Source organism: Salvelinus alpinus, chromosome 19 (genome assembly GCF_045679555.1).
Source record: "Salvelinus alpinus chromosome 19, SLU_Salpinus.1, whole genome shotgun sequence".
NCBI lineage: Eukaryota > Metazoa > Chordata > Actinopteri > Salmoniformes > Salmonidae > Salvelinus > Salvelinus alpinus.
Window position 1 is genome coordinate 25,523,953 of NC_092104.1, and position 21,067 is coordinate 25,545,019.

The following is a 21,067-nucleotide window of genomic DNA, read 5'->3' on the forward strand; positions in this document are numbered from 1 at the left end:
GACCAGGGTCTGGAGAGGCAAGCAGCTAAAGATAAGACCAGGGTCTGGAGAGGCAAGCAGCTAAAGATAAGGCCAGGGTCTGGAGATGCAAGCAGCTAAAGATAAGGCCAGGGTCTGGAGAGGCAAGCAGCTAAAGACAAGACCAGGGTCTGGAGAGGCAAGCAGCTAAAGATAAGGCCAGGGTCTGGAGAGGCAAGCAGCTAAAGACAAGACCAGGGTCTGGAGAGGCAAGCAGCTAAAGATAAGGCCAGGGTCTGGAGAGGCAAGCAGCTAAAGACAAGACCAGGGTCTGGAGAGGCAAGCAGCTAAAGACAAGACCAGGGTCTGGAGAGGCAAGCAGCTAAAGACAAGGCCAGGGTCTGGAGAGGCAAGCAGCTAAAGACAAGACCAGGGTCTGGAGAGGCAAGCAGCTAAAGACAAGACCAGGGTCTGGAGAGGCAAGCAGCTGCATTGAAATGTGAACCACAAGCAGAGACTAAGCTGAAAGACACCAAATGCCAAGAAAAGTCTATGTTTCTAAGGCATTAGTGTGGTTTTGGTCTTGTGGTACGTGGTTAGGTTTAGTTATCATGGCCTAATTGCAAGGGTAGCCTTGATCAGACAGCTTCTGAAACAGTTGTCTCCTTCTCCAGCTTCAAAAATGACCTTACTGCTACTTCCTTGAAGGGTGTTGGTTGAGGACATCTCAATGGAATGGTATAGTTCAGTCTACCCTCACCACCTCCTGTTTCTCACAGAATGGTTCCTTCCAGTCTAAGGAATGTACAATGGAACCATTCCAGGAACCAGGAGGGTTGAGGGTGGACTGGAACGTGAAGCACCACAAACCTCAAGCTCTGCCTTCAGCCCTGGTAATGAGGAAGGCCCCAGAGCTACGAGCTCTGCTCTGATTAAGCCCTAGTCATTAAGGCCAGGCTGGAACCGGCCTGCAAGCCTGCCTGCTACACTGAGGTTTTGGTCTGGAGGGCCTCTCAGCTAGCCTGGATAAACCAGTCTGAGCCCTGTGCTCACCATTGAGAGTAGCATTCAGTCTAGTTGAACCAGGCTAACTCATAGCTGCATGATAGATGGAAAAAGGCTGTGAGTAAGTAGAGGTTATACAGTACCAAGCATTCCTTTGTGAACACCCTGTCTGGTCTAACCACACATTCAGAAATACAGTTAGGGGATTCAAATGCTAACAGAAATAGAAGATGACGAGCCAAATCAACACTGCTGTGAATAAACCTCTGAAACAGAGAGTTATAGAGGGCATTACCAAATGATGTCTTCATTGCTATCAGATACATGCGCATACATCAACCGTCACACTCATACACACACTGAGAATCAGTGTACAGTTGGGGTTGAACTGGAACTCATTTAGATACACCTGATGCCGGGGTTGGTAAACGAGGTGCGGGCTGAGTGATGGGAATGTCAGCATTTGCATTTAAATTGGCACCATTGTGTTGATATAGGTGGGGTTTATTCACAGGATGTAAAAGACCCTTGCCGCTTCAAAGCTACAGCCGGCACCGCCGGCAGGCATAATGCTCACAGGATGATTACAGAAGCAGCTCACACTCATGTTAATGGAGCTGCTAAAGTAAGTGAGTGCGAAAGAGAGAGAAAGAAGAGAGTGTGTAGGAGTGACAGCCAGCACATAGTAAAAAGGCTTCAGTGACATCCGTCTTTTTCTTTCCCTGTTATCTTCTGTCAATTATGTAGATCAAATCTCTATTCCTGTGGTCTCTGACCCTCTCCAATCCCTAAGGAGACAAACCCTAAAGGATTAGCAGTGGAGACATAATGTGTCCATCTCTGTTTGGAGGAACACAACAGATTGGTCATGCTCAGTTATGAATGTGAGCAATAAGTGACTTCTGATTCACAAGAGGCATGGCTACAAAACATCAGAAACATGTTCCTGTTGTATTCTAACTGATCCTACTGTCATTATCTGTTTGTTTCTTATTTCAATGACATGGGGGGAAGAAGAAAAACACTGTTCAGAACTTAGTTTTCCCATCATTGGACAACTTGCACTTCTAGAGTCTCTCTCTCTCTCTCTCTCTCTCTCTCTCTCTCTCTCTCTCTCTCTCTCTCTCTCTCTCTCTCTCTCTCTCTCTCTCTCTCTCTCTCTCTCTCTCTCTCTCTCTCTCTCTCTCTCTCTCTCTCTCTCTCTCTCTCTCTCTCTCTCTCTCTCTCTCTCTCTCTCTCTCTCTCTCTCTCTCTCTCTCTCTCTCTCTCTCTCTCTCTCTCTCTCTCTCTCTCTCTCTCTCTCTCTCTCTCTCTCTCTCTCTCTCTCTCTCTTCTCTCTCTCTCTCTCTCAAGGTAGATGGGGAGGAGAGGCCCCTGGAGGCCCCAGGGTGGTGGGCAGGCAGTTGCAGCATGGCCCCGGTCACACCAGGGAGAGATGAGCGATTTGAGATTGGCTCCAGACATCGCCATTGTCTTGCAGAGTTCAAAAGCAGCTATTAATCATGCTGACAACCACACATATATACACACACACACACACACACACACACACACACACACACACACACACACACACACACACACACACACACACACACACACACACACACACACACACACACACACACACACACACACACACCCACACGCATATATATATATATATATATATAGATATACATATACACACACACACAAATGATGTCTTCATTGCTATCAGATACATGCGCATACATCAACCGTCACACTCATACACACACTGAGAAGAGAGAGAGAGAGAAAGAGAGAGAGAACTACTCCGCTGAGAGCCTGCCAAGACTAGAAGTGCAAGTTGTCCAATGATGGGGAAACTAAGTTCTGAACAGTGTTTTTCTTCTTCCCCCCATGTCATTGAAATAAGAAACAAACAGATAATGACAGTAGGATCAGTTAGAATACAACAGGAACATGTTTCTGATGTTTTGTAGCCATGCCTCTTGTGAATCAGAAGTCACATATACACACACACATATACACACACATTGAGCCACACAAATTCTCACTCACACACACACATATACACATGTACACACAAAGGAAGAAAGAGAGAGAGTGTGGGTGGAAACACACACACACCCACACACCCACACACACACACCCACACAGACCAAGTGAGAGGGGGGACAGAACACCTACATACTGTACAATGTGGACACACACACACACCTAACTAAAGACTACAAGTTTGGGCGGCCCAGTTCTTCCCTCCTACCCTGTAATAGATTACTATAACTCCACCATGTTGACCTAATGTATGCTCGACGACAGCGCAGGAAACCATTTTTGCGCTAAACATCTTCATTTTTATTTTCCTTTTAATTGAGGGTTTCCAAAGAGACATACTAATGAGTGAGAGTAAGAGTAAGAGTGAGAGTGAGAGTGAGAGTGAGAGAGAGTGTGAGTGAGAGTGAGAGTGAGAGTGAGAGTGTGAGTGTGAGTGTGAGTGTGAGCGTAAGCGTGAGAGTGAGAGAGTGAGCGAGAGCGAGAGCGTGAGCGTGAGAGTAGGAGTGAGAGTGAGTGAGTGTCAGGAGACAGATCACGGCTCTGGGAGGTTCGCTCCTTGTCATGCTAATTCTAACTATGCAAAGTGTCTCGTTTTATTACTATACTGTATTACAGATGTGTTACTGTTTGTTTGATAGGTGACACAGAAGGTGATGGAACATATCAGTGGGTTATGTTTTTCCCAAAGAAATGACGAGGGTATTGCCTTGTGAAATTAATCAGACAGCTAGCAACCTGGCAAGTGCCTAGTCAGGTGTGTGTATGTGCTTGTGTGTGTGTATTAGTATGTTGTGAAACATGTAGCGTACAGTACAAATTGCCTGTCACAGCAACCGCTTCTCCTCAAGCCAATAGTGGAGTGAATCATTCTCTGGCTGTGTGTGTGTGTGTGTGTGTGTGTGTGTGTGTGTGTGTGTGTGTGTGTGTGTGTGTGTGTGTGTGTGTGTGTGTGTGTGTGTGTGTGTGTGTATGAGTATTCCATGCAGACGGAAGCTCTGATTAAAGGGAAGGACCTTCAATCTGTACTTCCCTGTCCTGTGCTAGGCATAAATACAACACATCACCATGCTGCCTTTGAATCCAGGGTGTGTGTGATTAGGAACGTCCCAGACACTCAGCCCGACACTGTCAGAGGCTGTTACACTGCTACTCTACATCACCTTTGAACATCTACATGACAGAAACAACACACACACACACACACACACACACACACACACACACACACACACACACACACACACACACACACACACACACACACACACACACACACACACACACACACACACACACACACACACACACACACACATAGGATTCCTATCTTCCTCCCTCACAAACCTCCTCAGTTCAATTCCCTTAAAACTGGCTCAGGGCCCACATTTAATTTCTCTTCCAATGGAAATTAATAAATCCATCTTTCACAGATCACCGATAAAAAATAAAAGGTCTTTAAAACACACACTGCTCCCCGTCCTGCGCCTGTCCTAAGTCAAGCATGCTTGTGGTTTCTTTCTTGTGCTACAGAGTACAGGAAAAGTAGACATTTGTGTGGCCTGGAGGACTGCACAATCACAAAGGGAGATACGGTGGTGTTATTAGGAGACGAGGGTCCATTTTGGGGTCTTTGTCAGAGGCTAACTGTCTGTTTTCTGGCAGATGGAGCCGGAGGTTACAGACCTGTTAATGACAGTCCAGTGAAGAGGCTCAGGGAAGAAGATGGACAACACTGGAGCCTGTATTTAACACTCTCTCTCTACCTACATCTCCATACAAGCATTTCGCTACACGCAAAATAATATCTGTAAAATATGTGTAAACGACCAATAAAAATGTAATATGATTCCCTTTTTCTATGGTCTCTCTCTCACGGTCTCTCTTTCTGTATCTAACAATATCTGTATCCCTCTCTCCCTATCTAACTGTGTCTCTGTCTCTGACCATTCCCCACGTTCTGTGTTATTGTTCCAGTATTCGCTTTTGAACGTGTGTTGAAACTAAGTACATTCCTTTGGTGAATGTTTGGAGCGCAGACCTGAATCTATCTCCCTTGATTTACAACAGGACATGAGTTGTTAACCCCCACTGGTTCTTCCTTCCCCCTCTTGGGTGAGAGGGGGTCTGATAGAAGTTATTCATTGCAAACCTGATCTGACCTATTTGGATTCCCGTGGACAGTCATGACACACTTTATTTTAAGGGTACCGAATAAACCATTTATAATGAATTTATAAATTGTGTGTTCACCATTTATTAATCATTACACCCACATTTATAAATGTTAGTAGGTATTTATACACACATTTATATTTCCTTAAACATCCTGTGTTGTGATGATTCTTTGACCAGGTACTGCTGGAAAGTCTACCAATAGCATGCCCATCTTTTTGTGAGAAATTACACTGGTCATTCAAAACATTCAGAAAGTATCTATAATGTATAAATAGCGCTCACTTTAGATCAGGGACTGCAAAAAGAAAACTAATAATAAGTAAATGGGTTTATAAATGTGGGAGTAATGATTAACAGATGGTGAACACACAATTTATTAATATCTTATAAATGGTTAAAGTTTTACTCTTAACATTTAAGTAACAAGGAAGACCTGTTTTCAAGGTCTTTTCAGACACCCTAAACCAAAACAAAACCAGTCCAATCCTATCTTCCACTCACAGAACATAGGTCCTCTATACATTTTCAGACAACTAAAAACAGACAGCATTCTGTCACGTCTCTCGTTCTCACCTGATGCGTGGCCCGTCGCGGAGCGGCTCTCTCATGGTTCTGCCGCGGTTGGTGCCTGGCAGCGTGCCTTGGCACCGGCTAGCAGTGGAGTAGTCAGGCTCCAGGTCATAGGGCTCCTCCTCCTCGGGGCCCAGGCTGCGGCGGTCGTCCTCCAGTCCGTATGGCTCTGGCTGGAAGCGTTCTGGCTGCGACCGGTTCAGGTCCACACTGCTGTTGCCCATGGGGACCTGGGGCTGGGCCACGTGGCCGTAGTCATCCTTCCGGATGGGTAGGGTCCCGTAGCTGTTCTCTGGCCGATAGCTGTTAGCCATAGCGTAGGGGTAGCGGGGTGGCCGGAAGTTGACTCCGCGGGACAGGCTGCCGTAGTTGTCCGTCGCGTCTCCAATGCCGTAGCCGTCGTGGAGGCCGTAGTGGCGCCCACCGTACTGACTCCCACCAGCGTCGGGGGGGAGTGCGTCGCTGTAGGAGTCGTTGTAGTTGTTGTAGGAGCGTGTGAGCGTGGAGGTGGCCTGTGGCGTGGTGATGTAGCGCTCGCCATTCTTCAGGTAGCGCCGGTCGATGGAGTCTGTGTAGCTGCCCAGCGGGGACGAGCCCTCAGGCAGGGGCAGGCCGTCGGGGCCCAGGGGCACCTGGCGAACCGTCCGCGTGGTCACCGTCTTCACCATCTTAGTCACCTAGAGGGGGAGACGAGGTCACAAAGACAGAGATAACAACTGATTACCTAATCCCCATTACATTAGTAGTTCATCCGTTACTACCCAATCCTGGAAGTCTGTGTCGTGTGTATGGGCCACACCATGAGCAACAGTTGATGAGAACCATGTTGAAGCATTCTGATCAACCGGACAGGACTGTACTGAACAGTATGTTGAGGTGTCCCACCAGACAGAGAGACCACAGATTAATCTCTTCCCCAGACGGCTCTCTCTATCGGGCAGCAATTGAGCCTGGGGATGAGGTTACCCACAGTGACAGACAGGTGGTTAGGACTGAGACACAGCGTGGACACAGCACACCGATGTAGCCTGTTGAATCACACAGACAGGAAAGTGGGATGCCGAAGTCACACAGTGAGAGAGAGGCTGAGGAATGAGATGAGGGTTGTTCCTTTAAAGAGTGACCTCTGAAGTTGTTAGTATCACATTGCTCAGACCGCAGGCATTGTCAACAACAGGTCAAAGTCATGCATTGGGAAACTCAGTGACAAGAAAGTGTCGTACCATTGCCTTTAATTCATTTCTATTAGAAAAACTTGAGGCTAGGTTGTGTTGGAAGTAAGGTTGAGGTTCTGCGACATGTTCCAATAATAGTTCCAAGAGCATCTGTTTAGTGCAGTAGTAGGACAACAGTCTTGGATGCAGTGCGCAGAACCTTGACTTCCACTTAAGGTGCATGGTCAGAAGCTGCAGCCCAAATGGCACCCTGTCCCTATACAGTACACTACTTTTGACAAGAGCCCATAGGGCTTTGGTCAAAAGTAGTACACTACCTAGGGAATAAGGTGCAGTTTGGGACAAATTAAGAATCATAACTGGTAACTGTGACAGTCTTATAGAGCACTAGTAAACTGTATATATATATATATATATGTCTATACACCTTGTCCTTAACAAATCACACTCCTACTTGTCTGAGAGTGCTGAAACTGTCTGGCAGTCAGAGAGGGCTAGTTGCATCTCACCTCCTCCTGAGGTTCAGCACCGATACAGAAACCAATTTGCTGCCCAGTGAATTCTGCAGTGGCGATAATTGGCTATTTTGTCCGCGGCTATAAATTAATCTTCAAAATTAATGAGGTTGATGAAAATGAATCGTCATTGGAGGGGGCCCTATGTCTCACTCTGATACAATTCGTGTTTTGCCTGACAAGATGCACAGAGATGGTTCATTCCCACTCAACTGGTAGACAAGTACTTCACTGAAATGAGCTTTTTCACATGAACACAGAAAGAGACTAGTTTCTGATTAGTTACATTTTCTGATACAACCACTTTGCTGAACTCTTAATTATAATACACCAGGTTTATAGTCATATTTATATATAGAATTTTAGCAAAGGCATGAAATAATAACAAGAAACCTCAATAAAGTATTAAACACATCTCCTCAAAAGAGGAAGCAGGGAACAAAATGTGAATGATAAATGCTAAACATTCACACTCATTAAAAATGTAATCTTCATCCCATTTTCACAAAGCCTTTAGTTTGTTCACACACTGTCCCTTTCTCAAACTGTGAGCTATTTTAAATTCTAACCGGCAGAAAACTGTCTACTTTAAGTCATGTCAAGGTTCATTTCTTCTTAGTGAATAATTTCGGTGCACCCGCAACATCTAAAGCTCACCCTTCTTTTGTTACTTCACACTATGCTGGCATAGCTGCTCCCCCTCGCTTTGCATGTAACTCACACATAATCATCCCTTTCATGTTAAAAATAAAGCCTTTTTCTGGTTCTTAACTTAATGAAACAGCTTGAGCACAAGGCCACCACTGGCCTTGAAATGACAGGCTGGCTTCTCTTCTGAGCTGGTCGATTAAGGGACTTTTATTGCCATTCATTTCAATGGAGGTGGTGATGGTAATTGAGTACAGACCTGGGTGGGACTAGGTCTCTTCACCTAAAACAACCTCATGCCTGCTACACTGTGCTGAAGTGTGGAAATGATCTCTAAGATCTGGGGTTGAGGATCACTACTCTGAACCATACAGCAGTGTTCAATCCTGGTTATGGTCCTAATCCACCACAAGCTGAAAATCTGCAGTGGCCCAAACTCCTTCCATCTTGCACAAGGCCGTGTTTCAACTCAGCCAGGGAGAGAAGCCTAGACATACACTTCATGTTTGTACTAACATGACTTCTAAAGAGCCTTCGCTGGTACAGCACGAAAAAATGCAAGACAGGTTTCAAACAGAACTCTGATCTGTTGGAAGATCACAACACGCTAAACAAGCACTACTGGGACTGGGGATGGTGCTTCAGAGAGGGCCCAACTAGATCACTGTAAACAGGCTAAAAGAGAATCTCTAAATGCTGGTGTGTGTGTGTGTCGAGGCCATGTGGCGAAGGCAGCGTGCTACCTTGCCGTAATGAAAGGTGCCTGCAGTCAAACTGGGGCATATGTTTACCAACTGTTAGGCTGTTAAAGGGGGAGGAGAAATGGAGAGCAGGCGTCACTTTCAGTCTTTATAGTGCTGTAACACTTTCACGATCTCTGCCGCATTCAACTTTTATAGACAGACAGAGCTCAAACTGACACACCAGCTGGGGGTTAGTGGAAGCATTTAGGGAGGTTTAGGGTCAGGGAGGTGCAAGTGGGAGGGGTTGGGGGTTCACTTCAAGCCACAAACCAGACGTTTGGATGCCTTTGTTTTCTTTACTGGGTCTGTCTCTGATGGGGAGGGGGTGGGAGAAGGGGTGGGCACCAGGGTGCTGGGTTTGGACTGCTGGGTGATGGAACCTCCTGGCACCACCAGGGTCTTTGTGACGGTCACTGGCAGGTACCTGCGGCGGGTGATGGTTTTGATCACCTTGGTCACCTATGGGAAAGTGTTGAGGGCCGAGGTGGTCAATCAGTAGTACTGGGCATCACAGTTGTTTGAAAACACGTGATTCAACAACATAGGAATAAACGATCACCAAAAAATGACAGGGTAAAATCGCACATCAAATTGTTTTGCATTTTGTATCAGAGTGGCTTTCGTTCTTTCCCTTCACACCTTTCTCCCTGTTGTGTTTAATTTGTTTATATGGCCTGCCTTAACCCTCATTAACTCCCATCCACAGGACAGGGCGGAATGCCACTGCTTTTGATCGTTTTATTTATCTCTTTTAAAGAACAGTGGTAGTGTTTCACCCAACATTCACCATTCAGCCAGAGGGCAGCTGGAGAATGTCCAAAGAAAAGCACAGTGTTGGGAGGGAGATGGAGGATGGACGTGGTGGAGCCACTTTCCTTTGTGTGTGTGTGTGTTTGTGTGTGTGTGTGTTTGTATGTGTGTGTGCACGTGCGTGTGTGGTGGAGCTCCTTCCCTTCTCACCAGTTAGCTAGTTCCACATACCGGCCAGCACACTGACTCACTCCTTTACAGCTGGAGCGGATAGAAAGTTAGGCTTTAGTTAGCCTTTAAACAACACTTAATTCACAGGCCTTGTTATGGTCTGTTTGTTTAGGTGTGGTGGCTGGCTACTGATACTGCTGCCTATACTGCTGCTTGCCTTGTGTGCAAATGTGTTTATCATAAAAAAAACATGTTTTTCCAAAAGCAGAAAGATGTGAAATCCTAGTGTTTCATCTTGCTGTGCTTGGAGGGGATACTCAGAAGGCATTCAAGGAAATGCATGAGCAGTATGCAGCTAGCTGCAGCATCCTGTTGAAAGGAAGCCAATAATACATCATTTGAAAAGATGAGATGTAAAGATGAGTCTGGAAACATCACGTGTGCAGTCTTCCATCACAAGCTGCCTAGCCAATACATTTGCCACAATTATAAAGCAACAGTCAAAACCGTCTCTTCCAAGGCTTACATCCAGATGAATCTGTGTCTTCCCTTCAAAATGACTTCCAAAAGCATCCTCTCTCTCGTCCCTGTGGAATTGAGTGTCCTTAAAAACAGTGACCCTCGTTGCCCTTGACTATGTTTTATTTAGCTGTGTGTGCGTTAGTTTGTGTGTGTGCGTGAGTGAGTCCAATCCCCTACAGTAAATAGGATAGCAGCACACACACAGTGAAACAGAGCGATTAGCTGGTCTGTTTAATTACAAACTCTGTAGTGTCTCTAGTGTGCCAGCAGCTCTACCCTTGGTCCCTCTGTAGGGTCCCTCCCTAGGGAACCAGACTGTCAGAACAGAACACATCTCTGCTTCACTGGAGATGTGGTGCGAGTCCCAAGCTGCGTCCCAAATGGCACCCTACTCCTTATATAGTGCACTACTTTTGTCCAGAGCTCTGGGCTATAGTGCACTATATAGGGAACAGGGTGCCATTCGGGACGTAACCACATTCCATCCGGAATCACACTGCACTGAGACACTGTCTGGAGAGGTAGTGTGCATAGCGTGGAGCAGGGCTGACTGAAGGGTGAAAGCTGTGAGCTGTGTTTAGGAAGGCCAGTAACGGTAAGAGCACTGGAGCTGTGCAGCGTTGGGGTGGCTGTGATGCTGTAAGAGTGACAGACAGACTGTGTGACAGGGTTGAGGGCGTGGCTGACATGGGCACACACAAAATGGTGACGTAAGTTGATAGTAAAGTGATGGGGGGGGGGGGGGGGGGGTTCCAACTCACCTTCAGGTTAGTTGACATATCCTTATATAGAAACAACAAAACACAAGAGGGCAATCAAGAAAAAAGAACCTGCAACACAAAATACTGTAGGAGCTGATACAGAATGAGCACCAAGAAATAAGACAACATCTGGGTTAGGGAAAAGGATAGAAAACACATCTCGTTAAAGGATTACGGGCCTTACAGATCTTAACTTTTGGCTACATATATGTCACAGGGTTGTAACCACCCCAAACAATTTGTCACATTAAAGTTGAAATCTAGTGTGTGAGCCTTGAGTTCCTTCTCATTCAGCGCATAGGTACCCTCTACCTAATGTGATCTGTGTGTCAACTTGGCTTCCCCCAGTACCTTGGTTTCTGTGCGTCGCGTGGTGCCGTCGTCGGAGGTGACAACGGACACGTGGGAGGTGGGCGTGCCAGGGTCCTCCTCGATGGTGACCGTCTCCTCCACCATCTCCTGGGGCTCCTGCATCATGGCCAGAGACGTCTGGTTACTGGGGCTCTGCTCCTGGAGAGAGACAAGGAGAAATGGTTAGAGATTGGAGGAGAAGACACCAAAACCTTTTATTTAAGGAGATCGGTGTGCTGACCACCTTACGCATGCTTTATTATTTGACAGCACTGTCTGAAATGAGGTTGGGAGATACACATAGAGGGACAGATAGATGAGAAGGGCTGAGACTGGATATGTAACCCCGTCACCAGGGGTACACCCTACTGTATGTGGTCTGCAGCTGAACTTACACACACCCTACAAGGTCTGAGGCTGCACTTCATACGCAGTTACAATATATTCTCATCATCATACCACCCTGCATCCCACTGCTGGCCTTGCTTCTGAAGCAGGGTTGGTCCTGGTCAGTCCCTGGATGGGAGACCAGATGCTGCTGGAAGTGGTGTTGGAGGGCCAGTAGGAGGCACCCTTTCCTCTGGTTTAAAAAAATATCTAAATTCCCAAGGGCAGTGATTCCGGACATTGCCCTCTGTAGGGTGCTGGGATGTTAAACGGGTGTCCTGACTCTCTGTGGTCACTAAAGATCCCATGGCACTTATCGTAAGAGTATGGGTGTTAACCCCGGTGTCCTGGCTAAATTCCTAAGCTGGCCCTCATACCATCATGGCCACCTAATCATCCCCAGTTCACAATTGGTTCATTCATCCCCGTAACTATTTCCCAGGATGTGGCTGTAAATGAGAATGTGTTTGTAACTATCAGACTATGATGTGGCAGAGTGATCTATTTGGTCAGAAGTGCCCATAACACAGTGGTAGTCTAGGCCTGACAGTTAAGGCAGAGGCTCTCTCAAGGACACTAAAGCCTAGACGGCTATCAGGCATATTGTATTTTATTCATATTTCAGTCAGCCATTTATTGATGAATAGTGTGTTTGTGGGCTGAAGATGGTGCTTTACCTAACCATCTGTGTGTGTGTGTGTGTGTGTGTGTGTGTGTGTGTGTGTGTGTGTGTGTGTGTGTGTGTGTGTGTGTGTGTGTGTGTGTGTGTGTGTGTGTGTGTGTGTGTGTGTGTGTGTGTGTGTGTGTGTGTGTGTGTGTATGAGTATGAGTATTCCATGCAGACGGAAGCTCTGATTAAAGGGAAGCACCTTCAATCTGTACTTCCCTGTCCTGTCCTGTGTGCTTAAAGCACTTCCTCCATGAGGTAATCTACTACTGTAACAACACCCTGCATGCCCATCTCTCCTGGCTCAAAGTAAAGGAGAGATTGACTGCATCACTACTGGTCTTTGTGAGAGGTATGACATGTTGAATGCACAGAAATGTCTGTTCAAACGACTAGCACATAGCTCAGACACCCCTACATTCACTACAAGACATGCCACCAGAGGTCTCTGTTTAAACGACTAGCACACAGCTCAGACACCCCTACATTCACTACAAGACATGCCACCAGAGGTCTCTGTTTAAACGACTAGCACACAGCTCAGACACCCCTACATTCACTACAAGACATGCCACCAGAGGTCTCTGTTTAAACGACTATCACACAGCTCAGACACCCCTACAAGACATGCCACCAGAGGTCTCTGTTTGAACTACTAGCACACAGCTCAGACACCCCTACATTCACTACAAGACATGCCACCAGAGGTCTCTGTTTAAACGACTAGCACACAGCTCAGACACCCCTACATTCACTACAAGACATGCCACCAGAGGTCTCTGTTTAAACGACTAGCACACAGCTCAGACACCCCTACATTCACTACAAGACATGCCACCAGAGGTCTCTGTTTGAACTACTAGCACACAGCTCAGACACCCCTACATTCACTACAAGACATGCCACCAGAGGTCTCTGTTTAAACGACTAGCACACAGCTCAGACACCCCTACATTCCCTACAAGACATGCCACCAGAGGTCTCTGTTTAAACGACTAGCACACAGCTCAGACACCCCTACATTCACTACAAGACATGCCACCAGAGCTGTCTGTTTAAACGACTAGCACACAGCTCAGACACCCCTACATTCACTACAAGACATGCCACCAGAGCTGTCTGTTTAAACGACTAGCACACAGCTCAGACACCCCTACATTCACTACAAGACATGCCACCAGAGCTGTCTGTTTAAACGACTAGCACACAGCTCAGACACCCCTACATTCACTACAAGACATGCCACCAGAGCTGTCTGTTTAAACGACTAGCACACAGCTCAGACACCCCTACATTCCCTACAAGACATGCCACCAGAGCTGTCTGTTTAAACGACTAGCACACAGCTCAGACACCCCTACATTCACTACAAGACATGCCACCAGAGGTCTCTGTTTAAACGACTAGCCCACAGCTCAGACACCCCTACATTCACTACAAGACATGCCACCAGAGGTCTCTGTTTAAACGACTAGCACACAGCTCAGACACCCCTACATTCCCTACAAGACATGCCACCAGAGCTGTCTGTTTAAACGACTAGCACACAGCTCAGACACCCCTACATTCCCTACAAGACATGCCACCAGAGGTCTCTGTTTAAACGACTAGCACACAGCTCAGACACCCCTACATTCACTACAAGACATGCCACCAGAGCTGTCTGTTTAAACGACTAGCACACAGCTCAGACACCCCTACATTCACTACAAGACATGCCACCAGAGGCCTCTGTTTAAACGACTAGCACACAGCTCAGACACCCCTACATTCACTACAAGACATGCCACCAGAGGTCTCTGTTTAAACGACTAGCACACAGCTCAGACACCCCTACATTCACTACAAGACATGCCACCAGAGGTCTCTGTTTAAACGACTAGCACACAGCTCAGACACCCCTACATTCACTACAAGACATGCCACCAGAGGTCTCTGTTTGAACTACTAGCACACAGCTCAGACACCCCTACATTCACTACAAGACATGCCACCAGAGGTCTCTGTTTGAACTACTAGCACACAGCTCAGACACCCCTACATTCCCTACAAGACATGCCACCAGAGGTCTCTGTTTAAACGACTAGCACACAGCTCAGACACCCCTACATTCACTACAAGACATGCCACCAGAGCTGTCTGTTTAAACGACTAGCACACAGCTCAGACACCCCTACATTCACTACAAGACATGCCACCAGAGCTGTCTGTTTAAACGACTAGCACACAGCTCAGACACCCCTACATTCACTACAAGACATGCCACCAGAGCTGTCTGTTTAAACGACTAGCACACAGCTCAGACACCCCTACATTCCCTACAAGACATGCCACCAGAGCTGTCTGTTTAAACGACTAGCACACAGCTCAGACACCCCTACATTCACTACAAGACATGCCACCAGAGGTCTCTGTTTAAACGACTAGCCCACAGCTCAGACACCCCTACATTCACTACAAGACATGCCACCAGAGGTCTCTGTTTAAACGACAAGCACACAGCTCAGACACCCCTACATTCACTACAAGACATGCCACCAGAGGTCTCTGTTTAAACGACTAGCACACAGCTCAGACACCCCTACATTCACTACAAGACATGCCACCAGAGGTCTCTGTTTAAACGACTAGCACACAGCTCAGACACCCCTACATTCCCTACAAGACATGCCACCAGAGGTCTCTGTTTAAACGACTAGCACACAGCTCAGACACCCCTACATTCACTACAAGACATGCCACCAGAGGTCTCTGTTTAAACGACTATCACACAGCTCAGACACCCCTACATTCCCTACAAGACATGCCACCAGAGCTGTCTGTTTAAACGACTAGCACACAGCTCAGACACCCCTACATTCACTACAAGACATGCCACCAGAGGTCTCAGTCAGAACAGACTGTAGGAAACGCACAGTACTACATGGAACTTTATTCCACCACAGGTAACTCAAGCAAGCAGTAAAATCAGGTTAAAAAACAGGTAAAACTACAACTTATGGAACAACTTGTGAAGACTGTGAAGAGACACACAAAGGCATACACACACACATACACACACACGCACACGCACACGCTCGCACGCACACACACGCACACGCTCGCACGCACACACACACACACACGCACACGCTCGCACGCACACACACACACACACACACACACGCTCACACGCACACACACACACACGCACACACGCTCACACGCACACACGCACACGCTCGCACGCACACGCTCGCACGCACAAACACACACACACACACACACACACACGCTCACACGCACACACACACGCTCACACGCACACACGCACACGCTCGCACGCACACGCTCGCACGCACAAACACACACACACACACACGCTCACACGCACGCTCACACGCACACACGCACACGCTCGCACGCACACGCTCGCACGCACAAACACACACACACACACACACGCTCACACGCACACACACACACACGCACACACGCTCACACGCACACACGCACACACGCACACGCTCGCACGCACACGCTCGCACGCACACGCTCGCACGCACAAACACACACACATACACACGCTCACACGCACACACACACACACGCACACACGCTCACACGCACACACGCACACGCTCGCACGCACACGCTCGCACGCACAAACACACACACACACACACACACACACGCTCGCACGCACAAACACACACACATACACGTGGTATTACAAATGTTGCATTATACAGTCGTGGCCAAAAGTTTTGAGAATGACACAAATATTAATTTCCACAAAGTTTGCTGCTTCAGTGTCTTTAGATATTTTTGTCAGATGTTACTATGGAATACTGAAGTATAATTACAAGCATTTCATAAGTGTCAAAGGCTTTTATTGAAGCTCCCAACGAACAGTTATTGTGCTGACGTTGCTTTCAGAGGCAGTTTGGAACTCGGGAGTGAGTATAGCAACTGAGGACAGACAATTTATTTTACTTCAGCGGTCCCGTACTGTGAGCTTGTGAGGCCTACCACTTCGCGGCTGAGCCGCTGTTGCTCCTAGACGTTTCCACATCACAATAACAGCTCTTACAGTTGACCGGGGCAGCTCTAGCAGGGCAGAAATTTGACAAACTGACTTGTTGAAAGGTAGCATCCCATGACGGTGCCACGCTGAAAGTCACTGAGCTCTTCAGTAAGGCCGTTCTACTGCCAGTGTTCGTCTATGGAGATTGCATGGCTGTTTGCTCGATTTGAAGTAATTGCCTTAATCATGTTTGGACCCCATGAAGAGTGGGAATCCTTAATAAATACAAATACCCTAGTTCCATATTTAAAGAAAACTAACGTCAACTAATTCCTGTACACCCTCGTAATGTGGAAAACAGGAAGGAAGCCATTTTCAGGCAATCATTGAAAACCAAAACAAGGTAAAGAAAGGAGCAGGAGAGAGATGTACAGTGAATGCTGGGCAGTGCCACTAAGCTAAGGAGAGAGGGAGAGGGTAGAGTAGAGAGAGAGGAAAAAATGGGAAAGGGAAAGGGAGATACCTAGTCAGTTGTCCAACTGAATGTATTCAACTGAAATGTGTCTTCCGCATTCAACCCAACCCCTCTGAATCAGAAAAGTGCGAGAAACTAAGAGTGAGAGATGAGTTGTGGTGTGGCATGTTGTGGCGTGGTGCGTTTAGCAGAGCAGAGAGGAGGGAGGGCTGGGTGAGACAAGCAAGAAGTTGATTATGCCAGAGGGACGTTTTGTTTTCTGTCAGTCTTTGAAGGTGCTAACGAGTGGGCAGTTCTTCATTGATTAGCCAAGCAGTATTAGCTAGCTGTTGCCTGTGCAGAGCGGCCGTGCTAGCCGGGGCTGCAATAACCCTCTGCCTCACAGAGACCTGATTGATCTGCTGGCCGTCTGTCTTGCTGATCAGTCAGAAGAATCAGCTTTCATGTTGGGAGTCTTTTCCTCCGTAATCCTCTAATCCCACGGGCTGGGCTGTTCGGTGTTTATATGTGTGCAGGTGGGGTAACTACTGGCACTCGGCCCTTCTGGTCATCCATACACCCTTTCCAGGGACAAAGTCAAACACAGTTTCTCCTCTCGGCGTCACAGCAGTAGAGTCAAATAGTGGATGTAAATTGTGTGTTGTCATTTACCTCAGCTCTCCATTATTGGGTCTAATGACTGGTAAGAGTATCTGATGTATACAGAGAGAGACCCTGTCATAGTCAACTGTTGTGTGAAATTTGAAAAAGCGAATAACCTTTGGTTAATCACTAAAGTAATGTGGGAGGAAAGCTCTCTTTGTAATGGTCCTTAGAACAAAGGAGTGTTTTTTAACCTTTCAACATGATGTAATGCACAGTTGTTCTGTACGATCAAACCAAAAACCTGCTCTAATAAGAATTGCCCTTATCTCAGTGCATGTGTTTGTTTGTGAGCATGTACACACACAGTAAAGTATGTCTGACACGGATGATGTGAATATCCCTTCACCTCTGCAGGGCTGCAAGGAGCTCACAAGCTTAGAGGCTGGCTAGAGGACTGCATATGGCACACGAGTGCGTGTGAGCTTGCATGTGTCTGCAAGAGAGAGAGAGAGTGTGTGTGTGTGTGTGTGTGTGTGTGTGTGTGTGTGTGTGTGTGTGTGTGTGTGTGTGTGTGTGTGTGTGTGTGTGTACGTACAGTAAACTCTCAGTCTTGGTTGCTACTCAGCGGACAGGACAGTTCTCCCTGACTGTACTTTAAACAGCCCAACCTTGAACCCCAGAAAAGGCCATCACAACAGGACTATGTAATGAAAGATTGACAAGCGAGCTGCGGCAAGAGCAGAGCTCGTCTGAGGCCCGCTAGCTGACTAACCGGTTGCTTGATCCCAATGTAATGTTGTGTCAGACTCCACTAAAGTCTATCGCTCTCCCTCCCTCCCTCCCTCCGTCCTCTCTTTCGTTCCTCTCTCCCACCATCTCTCTCTCTCGCTCTCTCCCCCCTCCTCGCTGTCTCCCTTCCCCCTCGCTCCCCCCATCTCTTTCTCTATCGTCTCGAGTTCAATAAGAAAATGGAGGTGATTGGGGCGAGCGAACTTGGCCTTAAATAAATGATTAAAAGCTGTCTGGATAGACTAGCATGGCTGTCTGGAGGTCCAGGGAGAGAGGGGGGGGGGGGGGGGACTGGAAGGGAGGCAGATCTGAGTGGGGGAGACAGGGGAGAGATGGGGAGGAGGCAAAGGTCATCTAAAGGTGACCTTTCAGAGACAGATAATAAAACATTGGAATGAACACGCACGCATATGCGGATACACACACATACATACACCAAGTGATATGTACTGGTGCCACAATAAGCCTCCTATGAACAGAAGCTCATACAGATTTGTAATAAAACAGTATATTAATGTGTACTTGAAAATTATCGGATTACACACGAGGCCCTAAAAATCGTCAAATTCTCCAGCCACCCAAGTCATAGACTGTTCTCTCTGCTACTGTACGACAAGTCTGTAACCAACAGGACCCTGAACAACTTCTAACCCCAAGCAGTGGTATAAAGTACTTAATTAAAAATACTTTAAAGTACTACTTAAGTAGTTTTTTTGGGGTATCTTTACTTTACAATTTATATTTGACAACTTTTACATCACTACATTCCTAAAGAAAATATTGTACTTTTCACTCCATACATTTTCCCTGACAACCTAGTACTCCTTACATTTTGAACGCTGAGCAGAACAGGAAAATTGTGAAATTCACGCACTTATCAAGAGAACACGTGATCATCCCTACTGCCTATGGTCTGGCGGACTCACTAAACACAAATGCATCTTTTGTAAGTAATGTCGGAGAGTGCTCCTGGCTATCTGTACATTTTTAAAACAAGAAAATGGTGCCGTCTGCTTTGCTTAATGTAAGAAATTTGAAATTATTTATACTTGTACTCTTGATACTTAAGTATATTTTAGCAATTACATTTACTTTTGAAAGGTTAAGTATATTTGAAACCAAATACTTTTACACTTTTACTCAAGTAGTATTTTACTGGGTGACTTTCACTTTTACTTGAGTAACCTTATATTAAGTTAGCTATACTTTTACCCAAGTATGACAATTGAGTACTTTTTCTACCACTTCCCCCAAGCCATACGACTGCTCAATAGTTAACTGAATAGCTACACTATCTGCATTGACCACACTTTGCACCAAACTCTTTTGACTCATTACATATGCTGCTGCTGCTACTGTTCATTATCTATCTATTCTAGTCACTTTACCCCTACTTATATGTACAAATATACCTCAATGACCTCGTACCCCTGCACATTGACTCGGTACTGGTACTCCCTGTATATAGTCAAGTTGTCATTACTCATTATGTATGTATTCCATGTGTTATTATCATTTTTTTTCTCTGCATTGTTGGGAAGGGCCCATAAGTAAGTATTTCACTGTTAGTCCACACCTGTTGTTTACAAAGCATGTGACAAATACAATTACATTTTATTTGATATGGAACAAGATCAGAGGTCGAAGGCAATAAGAGCCCTCATGAGCCTCCATATTTATCATAGTTTGCCTGAATCAAATACAAGACCTTGACACGAAGACCTTGGGAGGAACACAAAGTAGTTCCCAAATTATAGTTAGGTCAGCAGATGCCATAAAGAAAGAAACTTCTGAGAAAAGCTTTGGTGGTGTTAAACCACCTTGGAGAGAGAAAGGAAAGGAGAGACTGAAGCGTCAGACAGATAGGGATTTGGCCTCGCGGCAGGTGGAGGATTAGTCAAACCTACACTATATTCATCCTAGTCTGACCGGATCAGACTGACAGTATGGGGCAGAGAGATCTAGGAGTAGGAGACGCTTCAACACAGGACAACTCCTGACACCAGGTGTGTGTGTGTGTGTGTGTGTGTGTGTGTGTGTGTGTGTGTGTGTGTGTGCACGTGTAGCTAGGTGTACCTGTGTGAGTGTCTCCACTCTCATCCTGTGCTAGATTAAAAGCTTTAGTGGGGTTCCAGGTACGGGAAATTAAGGTTAGTCAGTGTTGTTCTGTTGCATTCCTCTCTGTGTAGCGGGTTCTCCCTCCTAACACCTTTCCCTAAGTGTGTGTGTGCGTATGTGTGGGTTAGGCCCACAGTCAGGGTTAAAGACTTCACAGGTTCCTAGTCGACGGCCCTGTGCTCTGCGCTCCACTAATACAGGCCTGTGAAAACTAGCAGGTCTGAGTCACTACCACACAGAATGCTAGTCAGTCAGTCTGCAACACGCACAATGTTCTGGGTCCCGAATGGCACCTTATTCCCTATGTAGTGCACTACTTTTGACCAGGACAAATCGGGCTCTGGTCAAAAGTAGTGCACAATGTATGGATGCAGCACAGTGACACGGTCAAATACCACAGATGAGTCATAACATTACATCATACGACTATGAATGTCTGAATGAATTAATCTAACTTTGTGTACATTCAACAACAATGAGAAACAAAACAGATATGGAATGTGATACTATACAGTATTATATTTCACTGTATTAGATCTTATAGAGACAATAGCTCTCCCATCTCAGGGTCTACATGTCTGTGTTGTTCTGGATGAAACAGGGGAGGAGAGAGGAGGTGAGCCAGGACAAAGGAGGGAGATGAAGAGATACAG

At 46.5% G+C, this 21,067-nt stretch overlaps 1 protein-coding gene across 23 annotated transcripts in view; it reads right to left on the reverse strand.

The window, feature by feature from the left end:
• LOC139545899 (splicing regulator ARVCF-like) overlaps positions 1-21,067 on the reverse strand; it is a 348,966-nt gene that overhangs the window by 83,644 nt on the left and 244,255 nt on the right. For 15 of the 23 annotated variants that reach the window (XM_071354089.1, XM_071354099.1, XM_071354088.1 and 12 more), the window contains 4 exons: positions 11,388-11,546; positions 11,037-11,057; positions 9,133-9,291; positions 5,755-6,428 (listed from right to left, as the gene is read on the reverse strand). In XM_071354089.1, coding sequence (XP_071210190.1) covers positions 5,755-6,428; positions 9,133-9,291; positions 11,037-11,057; positions 11,388-11,546 — 1,013 coding nt within the window. The remainder of the gene's footprint in view (positions 1-5,754; positions 6,429-9,132; positions 9,292-11,036; positions 11,058-11,387; positions 11,547-21,067) is intronic. The other 8 variants (XM_071354108.1, XM_071354107.1, XM_071354106.1 and 5 more) reach the window with 3 other exon arrangements.